The sequence below is a fragment of the Pteropus vampyrus genome, unplaced genomic scaffold, assembly GCF_000151845.1.
Source record: "Pteropus vampyrus isolate Shadow unplaced genomic scaffold, Pvam_2.0 Scaffold9, whole genome shotgun sequence".
Classification (NCBI taxonomy): domain Eukaryota; kingdom Metazoa; phylum Chordata; class Mammalia; order Chiroptera; family Pteropodidae; genus Pteropus; species Pteropus vampyrus.
In genome coordinates, this window is record NW_011888790.1 from 5,796,405 (window position 1) to 5,811,070 (window position 14,666).

Consider the following 14,666-nt stretch of genomic DNA (forward strand, 5'->3'; position numbering starts at 1 on the left):
AAAAAAAAAAATCAACCCAAAGATTTTTCAGGATAAGGGAAGAATTCACCTTTGAGGCAAGCAATATTTGTGTCTTTTCAAACATTAACTACTTGTTAATCTTTTGAACTCCCTTCAAACCAAGTCACAGCTGAGATCATCTTCTCTTTCAGCCTTAGAGAAAGTCTTTTAAACCATCCGGCCTAAACGATAGTTATAATAATTCATGCAAAGAATTATATAGAAACTTGCTTCAACCTCTTCCCTCAGTGCCATCTCTCTCTCCTCTAAATCTCATCTGTCTTCCAAGACTCAGGTTCTGTCCCTATTCACTAAGAAATGAGTCCCCTACAAAGCACTTTCCTAGGGACCATCAACAGTAAGAGGTGACATTTGCCCTAACCTCTAGAAGGAAAAGGAGTCCAAAATAGCCATAAGACAAGGTAGAAAGGAGAATGTACCAGGAGAAAAGGGGAAAGATGCTGTGTGGCATGACAGACAACTTTCTGCCGCTGGCATTAGTGGTGGGCGTGAGCTAGCAAAGGCTTTCTGGCAGAGATGACACCTCACCAAGATATTGGGAAAGGGCATTTTAAGCAGAGAAAACCACGAACCCAGGCACCAAGGGTAGGGCGGGAAGCAGTGAGAAGGTGGATGGATGATCTAGAACTGCAAGTTATGCATCACGGCTGCAATGTATTTGTAATTGGGTAGTGGAATCGTTTTACATGAGAATTAAACACTTCTGTTTTGTTTAATCCTCTTATTTCGGGTTTTCTGTTACCCACAGCCAAACCCAACCCTAACTAATGCAATCTTTAAAGTTCCATCAGCCATTCCTCATAAAATTCAGCACCAAGTCCCTCTGCATGCTGATTGCTTTTCTCTTCGGCACGCCCCCTTTGGTAAATGCCTCTTTTAAATCCTAGCATCAAGAACTGAATACAATACTCCAGATGTAATATGACCTGCCCAGCCTCTACTGAGCTATCAAACTATGCACCTGTGAGTCAATTACATAGCCCACAATAAGAAACCGAAAACCTGCTCTGAGCTCTTGACACACAACTATTTGATCCCAAACTGCTCTTTGGGCACCATACGGAGCACAAGTTACAATTTTTACAGCATTATTTATTAAATAAACAAAACAACTACTTGCTTAAATTTCTAATTTTCAACTACATATTTTATCAATAACCACTAACTATCTGATCTGATCTGATCCTAGAAGCTACATTTACTAGGTATTACTGAAAAATAAATATTTGGATTGAGGTTCTTATACTGAAAACCTTTGTTTCTTTAAGGTTTATTGCATCAATCCCCAAATGCCTTTGGGAATAAACTGACATATACTTTGTTGTTGAAATATTTTTTTATCTTTAGGATTTACAGCAACATGCCCTAACTGATCCCTCTGCTTCTGGCTTGCCCCCTTTCAATTTATTCACTACACTGTTCCCAGAGTGACTTTCTAAAGTGAAGATCTGATTATGATATCTCAGCCAAAAATCCTTCAGTGGCTCCAATTGATTGAAGATCAAGTTCAAAGTTGTTACTATGGCTCACAAGACATTTTATGACTTAATTTTCCTAATCTGCGCTTTTTATGCTCTGGCCAACTAAACTCCTTTCTGCTCCTCTCCCCTGTGTGGTCTCAGAATATTTTATTTTCTCTATCTGTAATATTCTCCACTTGGTGAATCTACTCTTTCCTTAGGTTTTGATTTCAATGTTTCTTCTTCCAGGAAGCTGCCTCGCATTGGGTCAGATGCCTCTGACATGGGTTCTATTGTGCCAAATATTTCCTTCATCACACCCCAAATTATTTTAATGTAATTGTTTTAATGATAGTAGCTCCCACTCAGTTGTAAGCTGCATGAGGGCAGAGATTATTTCTTTACTATTCACGTTGTTAGTGTTGAATGAACAGACCTATATACAGTTCTGCCTGAATTTTATCCAACCAATCCCCAGTAAAATATAGATTTAAACTACGCCCCATCATAGTAAGACATTACAACGCATCCTCCTCGCTCCATCTGAAAACCAAAAGTAGCAAAACATGTCATACTTGTTCTCACAGATCCAAAAATTGGTCTGCTGTAGGTTTTCCAGGAATCACCGCTGACAGTTTTGACACTGAATTGATAGGATCTCCCTGGACGAAGACCATACACGATGCGTCCTTCTGATTTTCTGTTGCTGTAGGGGTTGAAGACCGTGATTGCATCTCTGGGTAACCACTGCAGCTCAAAGTCATCGTAGTCTGTCCAGTCTGGTGGTCCCTTCCAGGTGATGGCCAAGGATGTGTTTGCAACATCAGCAAATGACATAAGGCTGGGAGGACTTGGGGCTGTATGTAGGAGAAAGTAAAAAATCACTTCTATGCCATAACATATACAAATAAGAGAGCCGAGCAACATCAGGCACACTTTTAATGTACTTTGTAGGAAGAGATAATATGATAATAGGAGCTTCGATTTATAGTGTTTACTACATATAAGGCAATGTCCTCGAGTGTTTTATGTATATTTTCTTTAATCTTCATAACCAGAGCTTCCTTACCAGGGTGCTGTGGAGCATGAGTGTGCCCCGAATGGGTTACAAGTGTGCAAATGGGTTACATCCATCAGATTTGGGGATGTGAGGGCTGGAGCCCACAGACTATGTCCAATTGCAGATGGCCTTGTTCATTGACCTCAGGGTGGTGCACAGATATATTGTTATCTGCATGTGCCCAAGAAATAAGAAAAAAAATTTAGGAAGCACTGCTAATAGCAACACAATGATGATGTATATGATTATCTCCATTTTACCGATAAGAAAACTGAGGCTTGGCGATGCTCAAGGACCTGCTCATCTTCACTTAAGTAAGTGGCAGAGCTAAGTTAGGGACCTAGATCCTTTTAATCAAAGTCTGTTTTTCTTATCCACTGTACCACAGTGCCTTTCCAAGTTCAGGGGGTAGGTCATGGCACAGTGTTATTGATTTTTATTTCTCCTTATTAAAACCATAATTAAAACATGTTTTTGGAAGCCGCTTCCCACCAATACTTGGCCATTGGCAACTGGGCCTCTTACCTGTTCTGCTCTCCCCTGTGACCCTGTTGCTCAGATCTCCACTGTGAGTTACCACACACAGCATGTACTTCCTTCCAGGAACAAGGCCATGAAAACGCCACTCTGTCAGGTCCTTGTCTTTCCAGTTTTCCTTCTTTGTGCCATTGAAGTTATAGAGAATCAGCTCATAAAAGTCGAAGTCCCCAGGGGCTGGACTCCAGCTGAACCAGAGACTGTCTGTCGTGTTCCGATTTGATCCCTTGAGGTTACTCACCGCGGCTGGGACTTAAACAGAGGGAAAAACTTTACTGAAAACAAAACAAGAGCAGAGGCATTTTGGCCCACAGGTGAAAATATGAGCTATACTGGGCACATGGATGAGCAGTTCCTATTGCAGAGTCGGATCTTGCCTATATTTCGGGTCACTTAAGTATAGGGGCACGTGGTCTAAAGATGTGGTACAAATTAAAATAAAACAAATCACAGGTGGTTATGTCTGTATACATGTACATGTACATGTGCCCGCCACATGTACTCTGATGAACATATAAAATAAAACCTTCAGAAATGATTAATTAAAACTGGTCAGATAGTTTATACCTTAGCTTATAAAAAGTCCCAAAAGTGTTTATAAAAGGTTCCAGCCCCTTCTAGTTGGACCCATCTCGCTCGTGGCCACTATCCCATACCTTCCTTTTCTGGGTCTCTTTACTGTCTCTCCATCCACTTTTAGGTTTTCAGTTCTCACATGCTCTTTCTTACCCAAATCTTTATTAGCAGTCACTTCTATTACTTTATAAATTAGTTATGCTAGCTCCTGTTCCACAGATATTTAAGCATCATCACTCTTTGGAGAGTGAAGATTGTTGTCTCTTTTTGGAGGAACCATAAATGTTAATGAGAAGATAAGGAAAGATATGCAGAGTGCAGACTGCCCTGGAAATGGTAATGTCTAGGCAAGTCTATTCATGGTTTAGGTTTATCTGCTGCTCTTTTTCATTCCTTTCAAGACAAACTGAGGACTTCTGCTGGATGCCTGGAATGTGCTCTTCACATGGCACCCCTCACCTTGAGGTGTCAGCAGAAACTCCTTCTCTGTCTAAAGTCGTTTCTTGTCCTGCCAAGTCGCTCTCTGACAGAAAGTACTGTTAATTTCCTTCATAGAATTTAAGGTATTCCAAAACCATCTCCCTTTAAAACCTGCTGTCTCTCCCCCTCCCCCTCTCCACAAACATAGAGCTCTGCTAGGTCAGGGCTTCGTCTTTCTTGTTCACTGTCAGATTCCTGCCGTGAGCCCAGTGCCTGGGACACAAGTGCACTCAAAAACTGTTGTCAAATGAGAAAACAAATGGAATAATAAAATGAGCTAATGGACTCAAGCTATGGAAGAAGAGTAGATGCAGTTTCTTATTTGCAGCCTAGAGAGATGTTTCTCTCTCATTTTTCTGGAACTCTCAGCGTTCATTTCATCAAGTGCCGTGGTTTTGATTCACAGCAATCTTTGTTCATTGGTCCCCTTTGTAGTTGTCCTTCTCTGACCTGCCCTCTACTCTGTCTATTCCTTGTAGAAAGATGAAGGGCACAGCTTGAATTGAGCCATGATGGGTTACAACCCTCTTGCAAGTAGAGGAGCCAGATAATTTTTTTTTTTTTTTAACACCAAACCCCATGAGATAAACAAGTAGAGGCAACAGTGCAGAAGCCAGTGCAAAAACTATTCTGATATATAATCAAAGGTCTGATTTAGGGTCAAAAAGCCTGAAAGTTACAGATTTCATATAAAGCTCGATCCTGGATAGAACAGGAAACTAAGTACAAATCAAGGAAAAGCCAGTGTGTACTGTGACAATTTCTTTGCAATTCATTACTGCTTGGGTCCGGGTCTTACCTGTTCTACCGAATATGAAAGACTCGTTAGACAGCTCCCCACTGTGAGTTACAATCACCATTTTGTACATTCGGCCTTGTAGCAAGTTCTGGAAAGAAAATCTCTGAACTTGAGGGTCAACTTGAGCTCTGTCCTGAAGAGTTCGATCTGGGTTGTACAGAAAAATGTGGTACCAGTTGAGCTCTCCCTCTGAGGTGGTCCAGCTGAAGGACAGGTGTCTGGTAGAGTTCTCCGTGATCCTCAGATTGGTGACAGCTGCTGGGACTGGAAAGGTCGAGGAACAAGAGAGTGAGACTGAATTTTGGCACGTTCCTGACAAAGCCCAGCACTGATGCCTGGATGGACTCATTCAAACAGCACCTCAAAACACATGGTCTCTACCTTTAAAAAATATTGACTTCATGGGGACCCCAAAGCAAGGAAATCTGAATATTGTGAATTATCGATGCTGAAACAAAACCACAAAGAGAACAAAGAAAACTAGTAATGGAAAAGTATCTTCAAAGACCCTTTTTGGGTACAGAATAAATGTTAATCTGACCTGTGTAACTAAATGTGTTTTTCTAATTCTAAGAGCTATATCAGAGATCAAAAAACTAGCTCTGAATGCCATCTGAGAGCTAAGTAATGGCCATCTGTAGGAAGGGCTGTGAGGAGAAGAAAACGGGTGGGAAAGAAAGGGAAAAGCAGATAGAAAGGGGAAATTAGATTCAGGGATATGAGAAAGAGAAGCAAGAGGAAAAGCCAAAACTCTTATGTTTTTAAAAGTTTTCATTAGGATTTTGCAACCCCTTTGGACTTTAGAGCTACCTGTTGGCAAGGTGGTCAAGTGCCAACAGAAATGACCTGCTTCAGAACTGTTGGCACAGATGCTGCCTGTTTTTGCAGAACTATTAAGATGCTGGTGGAAATAGAACAGGACATCTGTCTCCATCTCTCCTTGATTCTCTTCTCTCTACTCCAAATACTTTCTCAGGCTCTTTTGATTTCTTCCTCTCCTAATGCCAGGCCTTCAAAAGTTGGTATTTTCCATGGTTCCATCTTTTGTGCCCTTCATATCCCCTAATGCTTTATGAATTACTGTGATCTGAATGTTTGCATCCCCCTAAATTCATATGTTGAAACCTAATACCTGAGTTGATCGTACTAGGAGTTAGAGCCACTGGGAGGTGATTAGGCCACGAGGCTTGAGCCCTCGTGAACAGCGTTAGTGCCCTAAAGAGAGGCCCCAATGAGCTCTCTCCTTCAGCCACATGAAGACTGAGAGAAGGTGCTGTTTATGAATCAGAAAGCAGTCTCTCACCAGATACCAAATCTGCTGGTGCCTTATCTAAGACTTCCAGCCTCCATAACTGTGAGAAATAAATGTTTGTTGTTTAAGCCACCCAGATTGTGGTATTTTTCTTATAGTGACCTGAACAGACTAAGATATGAAGTCAAGTAGAATTTTTGTCCAAATCTTTATCTTCAGTTTATCTTTCTGAACTTGGGCCCATATTTTCCATTACCTATGATCACCTCTCTCTGAAAGTCATTCAGACATCTCAAACTCAGTCCAGAACTGAACCCTGTATATTTCTCCTTGAAACTCTCTCCTCCTGCTTTTTGTATCTCAATTAATGGCTTATCTTCTACTAGACACCCCAGGTAGAAGAAACTCTGGAACCTTCTGTTCCTCTTCCTATACTCCACTCAGCCACCAAGTGTCATCTTATGTAATGTGCAAGTATTTCTTGACTATATCTGCTGTTCTTCATGAGGGCCTCTGCGTTAGTTTAACTTTTGGCCCTTATCATTTCTTCAACTGTAATTGTCTCATATCCCCATTACCTTTCTGACCACATCCCCCAACTTTGTTCTCACTCACTCTGCTCTGGCTATTTTGACCTCTTTTTCCTCCAAACAGAGGATCTTCGCATCTCAGGATGTTCACCTTGCTGTTCCCATCTCAGGATCTTCGCCTTGCCGTGCACTCTGGGTGGGGATACTCTTCCCCAGGTATCGGTATGAGCCTTTTTCACTTCTTCCATATTTTTACTGAAATGTCGCCTTCTCAACAAAACTTTGAAGACTCTGCAATCTAAAATTTTAAGACTTGCTATCTCACTTTCCTGCTTTAATTTTCTCTTTGATATTTATTATCATCTAACATTTTTTATTTACTTATTTTGTTATTGCTTTTCCCCCCTACTAGAATATAAGCTTCATGACCATGAGAGTTTGTTTTATTCAATTCTGTGTATCCAGCATCTATCTAGGACAGTTTGTAGCACATAGTAGGTACTCAATAATGAATGAATTAATGAATGGGTCTCTTGACCTCTGATCTCTTCTCCTTTCAATCCATCTCATTGTCATCTGATTTATTTTTTTTAAGGTACAGATTTTTATTACAAAACAGTCGCTCTCTGGCTGAAAAACTTTTATTGCCTCCTCACTGCTTACAAGATGAAAAGTAAACTAGGGAAGGCACACTAGACACTCTCTAATCTGGCCCCAACCTGCCTTTCAAGCCTCATTCTCCATCCTGCAACATACACTTCAGCCACCCACAAAATCTCACTGTTCCTTCTCACGCCTTTTTGCTTGGCACAGGATAGTGTGTCTGCACAGGGTGTCTGTCTACCTTTTTTCCATGTGAAGTGTTTTATCCTTCGTGACAGTACTGAAATGTCACTTTTATGAAGACTTACCAATTCCACCCAATCTCCATGCTCCCTTTGATGTTGGATATTCTTCTCTTATATAAAACCCTTATCACGATGTATTGTCATTATTCGTTCATGTGTCTGTCTCCCACACTAGTCAGTCAGCTTTTCCAGGACAAAAAGCACGCCTAATGCATCTTTATGTCCCTATAGCCATCACCCGCCCCCTTTCAGACCTAGGTACTTAATAAATAAGCAATCAATTAGACCAGTGTTGTTGTCTGAATAATGGTCCCCAGAGATGTCCCTGTTGTAATTCCCAGAACCTATAAATTTATTATTTATGTGGTAAAAGGGACTTCGTAGATGTGATTAAATTAAGGGCCTTGAGACTGGGAGCTTATCTTGGATCATTCTGGTGGTGACCAATGTAATCACAAGAGTCAAAAGATGGAAGAGGGAGGCAAAAGTGCAAAGGAGATATGGTGACAGACACAGAGGTTGGAGTGATGCCATTGCTGGAATGGCGCCATGAGCCAAAGAATGGAGTGGCCTTTAGAAGCTGAAAAAGGCAACGGATGCATTCTCCCCCTGAAGTCTCTAGAAGAAACGTAGTCCTGCTGACACCTAACTCCTTGATTTTAGCCTCATAAAACCTATTTTCAGATTCTGACCTCCAGAACTATGAGATAATAAATTTGTGTTGTTTTAAGCTGCTAAGTTTGAGATAATTTATTATAGCACCCATAGGGAACTAATAGAGCCAGTTTTTATGAGAAATCTAAACCGGAGTGTGGCAGGCTGAAAGCTCAGTGAACAGGCCGACTGACAGGGAAGTGGTAAATCATGGAGAATTTTCCTACCGTGTCAAGAAGTATACATCGTCTCCCAATTTTGCTTCATCCCTCTGAAACTACTGTTCTTAAGGAATAGCAGACAAGGAGATATCTCATAGGCAATAATAAGCTGTTTGAATTACCTGTTCGGCCTTCGGTTTGGGCTTCCTTGCTAAAAAGGCCTCCACTGACAGTTAGGATCTGTATCTTGTATTTTTTTCCTGGAGTTAGGTCTTCAAACTTGTGCTGCTTAGTGGTGGCTGGCTCTGATGTGTTACTCAGAAGGACCCCATTTTCGTTTAGAAGCAGGATATCATATCTTTCTGCCACGCCAATGGCTTTTTGCCAACTTACTATTAAGGAATGACTGCTGTAAACATTGTCTGCAATGATTCCCTGGACAGATGCTGGGACTGAAAAAAATAAAAATAAGCGAGTTTCATCACTTAGGGCAAAGTAACCAAATGAGAAAAAAATGCTCTTAAATCAATTTCAGATAGAAGACAATGCTTCATTGTTGCTTTAACACTTTCCGCATACCCATAGGAGAAAATATTTCTTGACCTTAATTATCTGTATAACTGCTTTGCTTCTCTATTTTTTTTCTCTGAATTTGGGCAGGATCTTGAAATCAAACAAGTAGAAAAATTAGTGAAAGTGAAGCTGATAAATATGCAGAGTGATACATAACTATGTATCTAGAAAGTGGAAAAATGCTGAACAAACTTACATTCAATGAATATCGTTCGGATGACTGAACTATGTTGCTTATTTGGGTTTTCATTCCCAAGATTAACTCAAGTCAAAGCTTCAAGCCTATATATGACCTAAACAGTTGTATATAAGTGTTTGTACTATGGTTCCTAATGTGAAAGGCAAAATAGCATTATTTGTTTATAATGTTTTCTATCCTAGGCTCCTATTTTTTCTCATTCTACATAATCTCCTTAGGAGATCTCATCCACTCCCATGGTTTAAATTGTTACCCATACGGTGATGACTCTCAAATTTGAACTTTCAGTTCAGATCTGTCTTCTACTTCTGCAAACGACATCTCTCTGGAAGTTCCATAGATGCCCAACTCTCAAGATGCCCAAATCAGACTCCTCATCTCCTTCCTATAACTTCCTTATTGTTATTGCCCTTTATCTCTCTCTCTTGGTCCAAGTCAGAAATGTGAGTTGTCACTCTCACTCTTCTACACAGAATTAATTATGAGTCTTATAAAATTTCTGTCTCCTATATCTTATTTCTCTTGCATCTCTCCACTTCTCTCCTCTACTGACACTACCCTAGGACAGTATCATCTCTCACATACATTACTGCAAGTCTCTTGATCAGTCCCCTTGATTTCTTACCTCTCACTGTTTCAAACTGCACACTGTATCTGGCACATTCTCATAGAATGCCCATGCCGATGGCCCTTCAATGGCTCTCCATAATTCTACATAACTTAATAAGGTGTACAAGGCCCTTCCCAATTTGACCCGTCTACTCACTCGGCCACATGGCTCACTGTGAGTAGACGGGTCAAATTGGGAATATTCTAGCATATTAAGCAGCATGTGGGTCCTCAAATGTGCCAAGCTTTCACCTCGAGGCCTTTGATTTTTCTTTTGCTGCAACCAAGTCAACATAAACTTCATCGAGATGACTTCTTAGAGTCTGTTTAAATGTTACTCCTCTTGGAAGCCTTCCCTGACTCTTCCTCTTTGCTCCTATAGCACCCTATAATTACTTCTATGTTAGCACTTAACCATGTCATACTGTAATTGTCTTTTAACATCTCTGTCTCCTTCACAAAATATAAGATTCTTGAGATCTGGGGTTTTATTTTGCTATTGAATTCTCATTTTCTAGCATATGGTTGGATACACACACACACACACACGTGCGCACACACACCTGTGCGCACGCGTGCACACACACAACACACACACGCACACACACACGATACATTGTAGGGCCCAGACCCCGCAACTAAATAAATGGTAATGAGAAAGAAAGATATCTAATAAGTACCGTTTCACAGTAGAGAGAGCATGAGATTTGGAGCCAGACAGACCTAGATTTAAACTATAGCTCCAGATCTTATTATATGTATCTTTGATAATGTTTCATAAACTTTCTCAGCTGTACTTTCCTCATCTGTAAGATGGAGATAATCATCTCTACTATGTAGTGTAACTAGACATCATTTCAAATGCTTGGTATGTAGCAGGTGCTTGTGGATTATTTTTGTTTTGAAAGTAATATATTTATGGTAATATTAATGTAAATAAACATATATTATTCATTTATCTGTTACTTGTTCTTCAGCTATCATAGGTGAGGTAGATGGTAGAGGTATATATATATTTTTTAAAAACAAATTTTGAAAAAGGGGTGAAATTTTGAAAAATGCATATATATACATAGACATGTATATATATGTGTGCTTGTTAAAAATTTACGTCCTTTAGCAAATTTAATAAAATTTATTCAAATGATTTGGTTCCTAATAATCTTTCTTTTGTTTTGAAAATCTCTATTAAGAAAAGAAATGCAAAGAAAAACCATGAGAGGCTGTTGAAATCATACTGAAATGTATAAATTTAGGTGGCTTTGAATTTTGATATTTTTGATTTGTGATGAGCCAAGCCCATTCATTGTTCCATTATGGAGAACAATTTAGCCCTTCTCCAGGTGGACTCTTACCTGTCCTCCCGCGCGCTTCTATCTGGTTCCTCAGGGACCCGCTGACTGAGGTAATCACGATCTGGTACTGTTCCCCAGCCTCCAGTCTGTGAAACGTGTGCTCAGAGACATGCTTGGGGACAGTCTGAAACTCAACCTTTTGATTCTTCTTGAACGCTGATACTGTGTAGGAATCAACATCTCCTCCACCAGGAGTCCAGTTAACCGTCAGGCTGTCTGTCGCCCCATTGGGAGAAATGTGAACATTTTTGACAGCGCTAGGAACTAAAAGCGAAAATAAATGTAAAAGTCATCACTTAGAGGATGAACTGTGAAAATTTCAACCAAAGTTTTTGCGCTTCTTATATTTTGGCATCTACTAAAAGAATACACACGGAAAAATAATGGTATCAATTTATCATCTTTCTCTGACTCTTCTGCCTGAACTGAAGTTAATGGAGGAAGTTTAGAGGGACATCACAGCCAGTGAGTAGAAATGAACAATGCTAATAATAGAGCCAGGGGCTAGTTGGATTGCCTTGGTCTATGTTTTGGTTCTCATTTACTAGCTGTGGGACTATGGGCAAATTAATTAACCACCGTAAGTTTGTTTCTTCATCTGAAAAATAATAATAATAATAATAATAGTAGTAGTAGTAGTAGTAGTAGTAGTAGTAACCAGCCCACAGAGTTGTGAAAATTGAATAAAATGTATGTGTAAAGTGCTTTGTTGTGGGTCTGGTTCATGGTAAACTGTCAATTTAACTATTACAAGCATTAACTATTATAGCAATACTACTAATAGAGTTCCAAAGAAGTGAGAAATTTATACTTAATATATGGAGAAACTTATACTTAACCTGTATGCCTCACAGCACCAATTATTCACATCGATTCAACAGTATTTCTTAGAAAGCTTTACTTACTTTCCCTACATTGTACTTTACTTTCGTTAATCCAGCTTGGACAACGTCTTCGTCATGATCAAGATAGACTTCTCCCTTCCTGCCATTTCTCTTTCATACTTCCATATCCTTAAGCAAAACGCCTGGCTACCCAACCTGCTAAATACAGTTGACCCTTGAACAGCACGGGGGTTAGGGGTATAGACTCCACCTCTGTGCCATTGAAAAGGTCTATATAATTTTGACTCCCCCAAAACTTCACTACTAACAGCCTACTATTGATCGGAAGACTTACCAATAACATAAACAATAGATTAATTCATATGTTTTATGTTATGTGTTTTATACTATATTCTTACAATAAAGCTAGAGAAAAAATGTTATTAAGAAAATCATAAGGAAGAGAAACTATATTTATAGTTCTGTGCGGTATTTATTGATACTGTAAGTTTATGTTGTCTGTTTAAAAGATGAATTGTCTATCAGTACCTACATCAATATTCTATTATATGATACGAAACACTGCAGATGTTACATGTATTACTAACACTAGATATCAAAAATGAAAAGATGTGAAATTCATACTTATTTACAGGTATAATGATTTATGCATCGATTATGAAGCAGCAAATATGCTGCTTTTATGGTAGCCTAGTATAATCTATACAATTGCTTCACAGTAGTAAGAAAATAAAAAAATTTTTCAATATAGTTATTGAAAAAAATTTGCATTTAAGTGGACTCACACAGTCCAAGCTCATGTTGTTCTAAGGCCAACTGTACACCACTATAACTAGTCAGGTTCAAGAGCCGTATTTCTAATTACCCGTGAAGCCCTCAATGAAGGCTGACTGCTGTACATCTCCACTGATCGTCAAGACAAGAATTTTATACTGGCGCCCTGGTGTTAGGGAGGTGAATCGATACTCGGTTGCAGTATTTACAAGGTGAAAAGGAGGAAATACTTTCATGTCATTGAAGAGCAGCTGAATCTCATATTGGTCCACATCTCCGTCAGCTCGTGACCAAGTCACCTGAAGGTCCTCAGTGCTTCTATTCCGCAACATTAGATCCTTAACAGCCTCTGGGACTAGGAAGAAATGTTAGAAGACACTTCAGGAAAATGACTGATCAGAGTTTACCTACACAATAATTTATGAATCACATTCAAGGAACTGGCAAACATCTCCTTTCCCAAATAAACTACTTAAACTACTTCATGCATAATTAAACAAGAGAAATTGGAAGCAACTGTTAAAATTGTAATTTTTTCCTAACATAAATCTTAAAGGATAAATGTTAGGAGAATATAATTATAAATGAGTTACGATCTCAATAGTAAGATAAAACAAAAAGTCCAGAACTTTAAATGTCACAATGCAGGAGGACAGGGAAGAAAAATGGGACATTCAGCCTTCTTGCTGGCCCACTATGCTTGCTTTTATCTCCCAATAAATATTCTGTAATTATAGGCCATGGCTTGGCTGAATGATGTTAGCTCCAAGTGAGACTTACTGGAAATTTATTTACTGATAAGTAAGTAGAGAAAATTCAAGGTTCAAATAAATTATTTCCTCAATGATCTTCAAGTCCCAACCAACCATCAAATTTTGCAATCTTTCCACTTACTTGTTCTCCCACTCCCTTGTTCACTGGCTTCATAGTGTCCACTTTTTGTACTAACAGTGACACTGTACAACCGTCCAGGGACTAGCTTAATAAATACACACTCATTTTCAGACTTGGGAATGATTTTCTTTTGAATGAAGTTGTTTTTGTTTTTAATGGTAATTTCGTAGTGATCAAAGTCTCCAGTTGCATGCACCCAGGATACCTTTAAAGAGTCACTCCTGGCTGAGTTGCTAATACTGACTCCCTGGACCTTGTCAGGCACTGAAAAAGAGAACAGAGAACAGCTAAAGATTTGCTTATTCTTAGTGAGCAATTGATCACAGATGATAACCTGGAACAAGAAGAGAAAGTGAGTAGATTTTTATTGTGTACATTTAAAAGAAAAATCTTAGACCTTTACATCACAAATTGTTGGCGGGGCAAAGATTGTTATACTAGCTGAAGTGATTAAATGGGTCTTTTAACAGAACCTGATGAATTGATTCTAATCTTATTGTTAGCCTATACAAAAATGTCATGTACAAAATGGAACATTAAACAAGATAACTGATGATTAATATGAATGATGGGGATGATATTAATACTTCCAGCATACCTTGGTGATTCAAGAAATGATGAAAAGTCATCAAAAAGAGTCTAAACAATCCGAAAGAAAAACAGAAGAGAGAGCACATGCAGTTAATTAATACATGAAGAGATGTCCAACACCTTTGGTGATCAAGGAAATGCAAGTCAGGGTCATGGCAAAATACCATTTTACATCTATTTGAGTGGCAAAATTTAAAAATCTGATAAAACCGAGTGTGAGAGAGAATGCTCATGCACAGGAGATTGGATGAATGAACTGGTATATAGCAGTCATAATTAATTTCTTCTTAACTCAAAACAAAAATATGGGTTACTTGCCTTTTACATTAAAACACAAAATATGGATAAATCTTATCGATATACTATTAAGTGAAAAATCTAAGTCCCCAAAGATTACATATTGCATAAAAAAATACCTTTTCCAAAATAATGTTAAAACAACTAAAAA

General features: G+C 39.0%; 1 protein-coding gene across 1 annotated transcript in view; it reads right to left on the reverse strand.

Moving 5' to 3' along the window:
* PTPRB (protein tyrosine phosphatase, receptor type B) overlaps positions 1-14,666 on the reverse strand; it is a 99,979-nt gene that overhangs the window by 28,754 nt on the left and 56,559 nt on the right. Inside the window, exons 12-18 of the mRNA XM_011375175.1 lie at positions 13,628-13,891; positions 12,825-13,088; positions 11,115-11,378; positions 8,561-8,830; positions 4,934-5,197; positions 3,067-3,330; positions 2,057-2,338 (exon numbers count right to left, since the gene is read on the reverse strand). Coding sequence (XP_011373477.1) covers positions 2,057-2,338; positions 3,067-3,330; positions 4,934-5,197; positions 8,561-8,830; positions 11,115-11,378; positions 12,825-13,088; positions 13,628-13,891 — 1,872 coding nt within the window. The remainder of the gene's footprint in view (positions 1-2,056; positions 2,339-3,066; positions 3,331-4,933; positions 5,198-8,560; positions 8,831-11,114; positions 11,379-12,824; positions 13,089-13,627; positions 13,892-14,666) is intronic.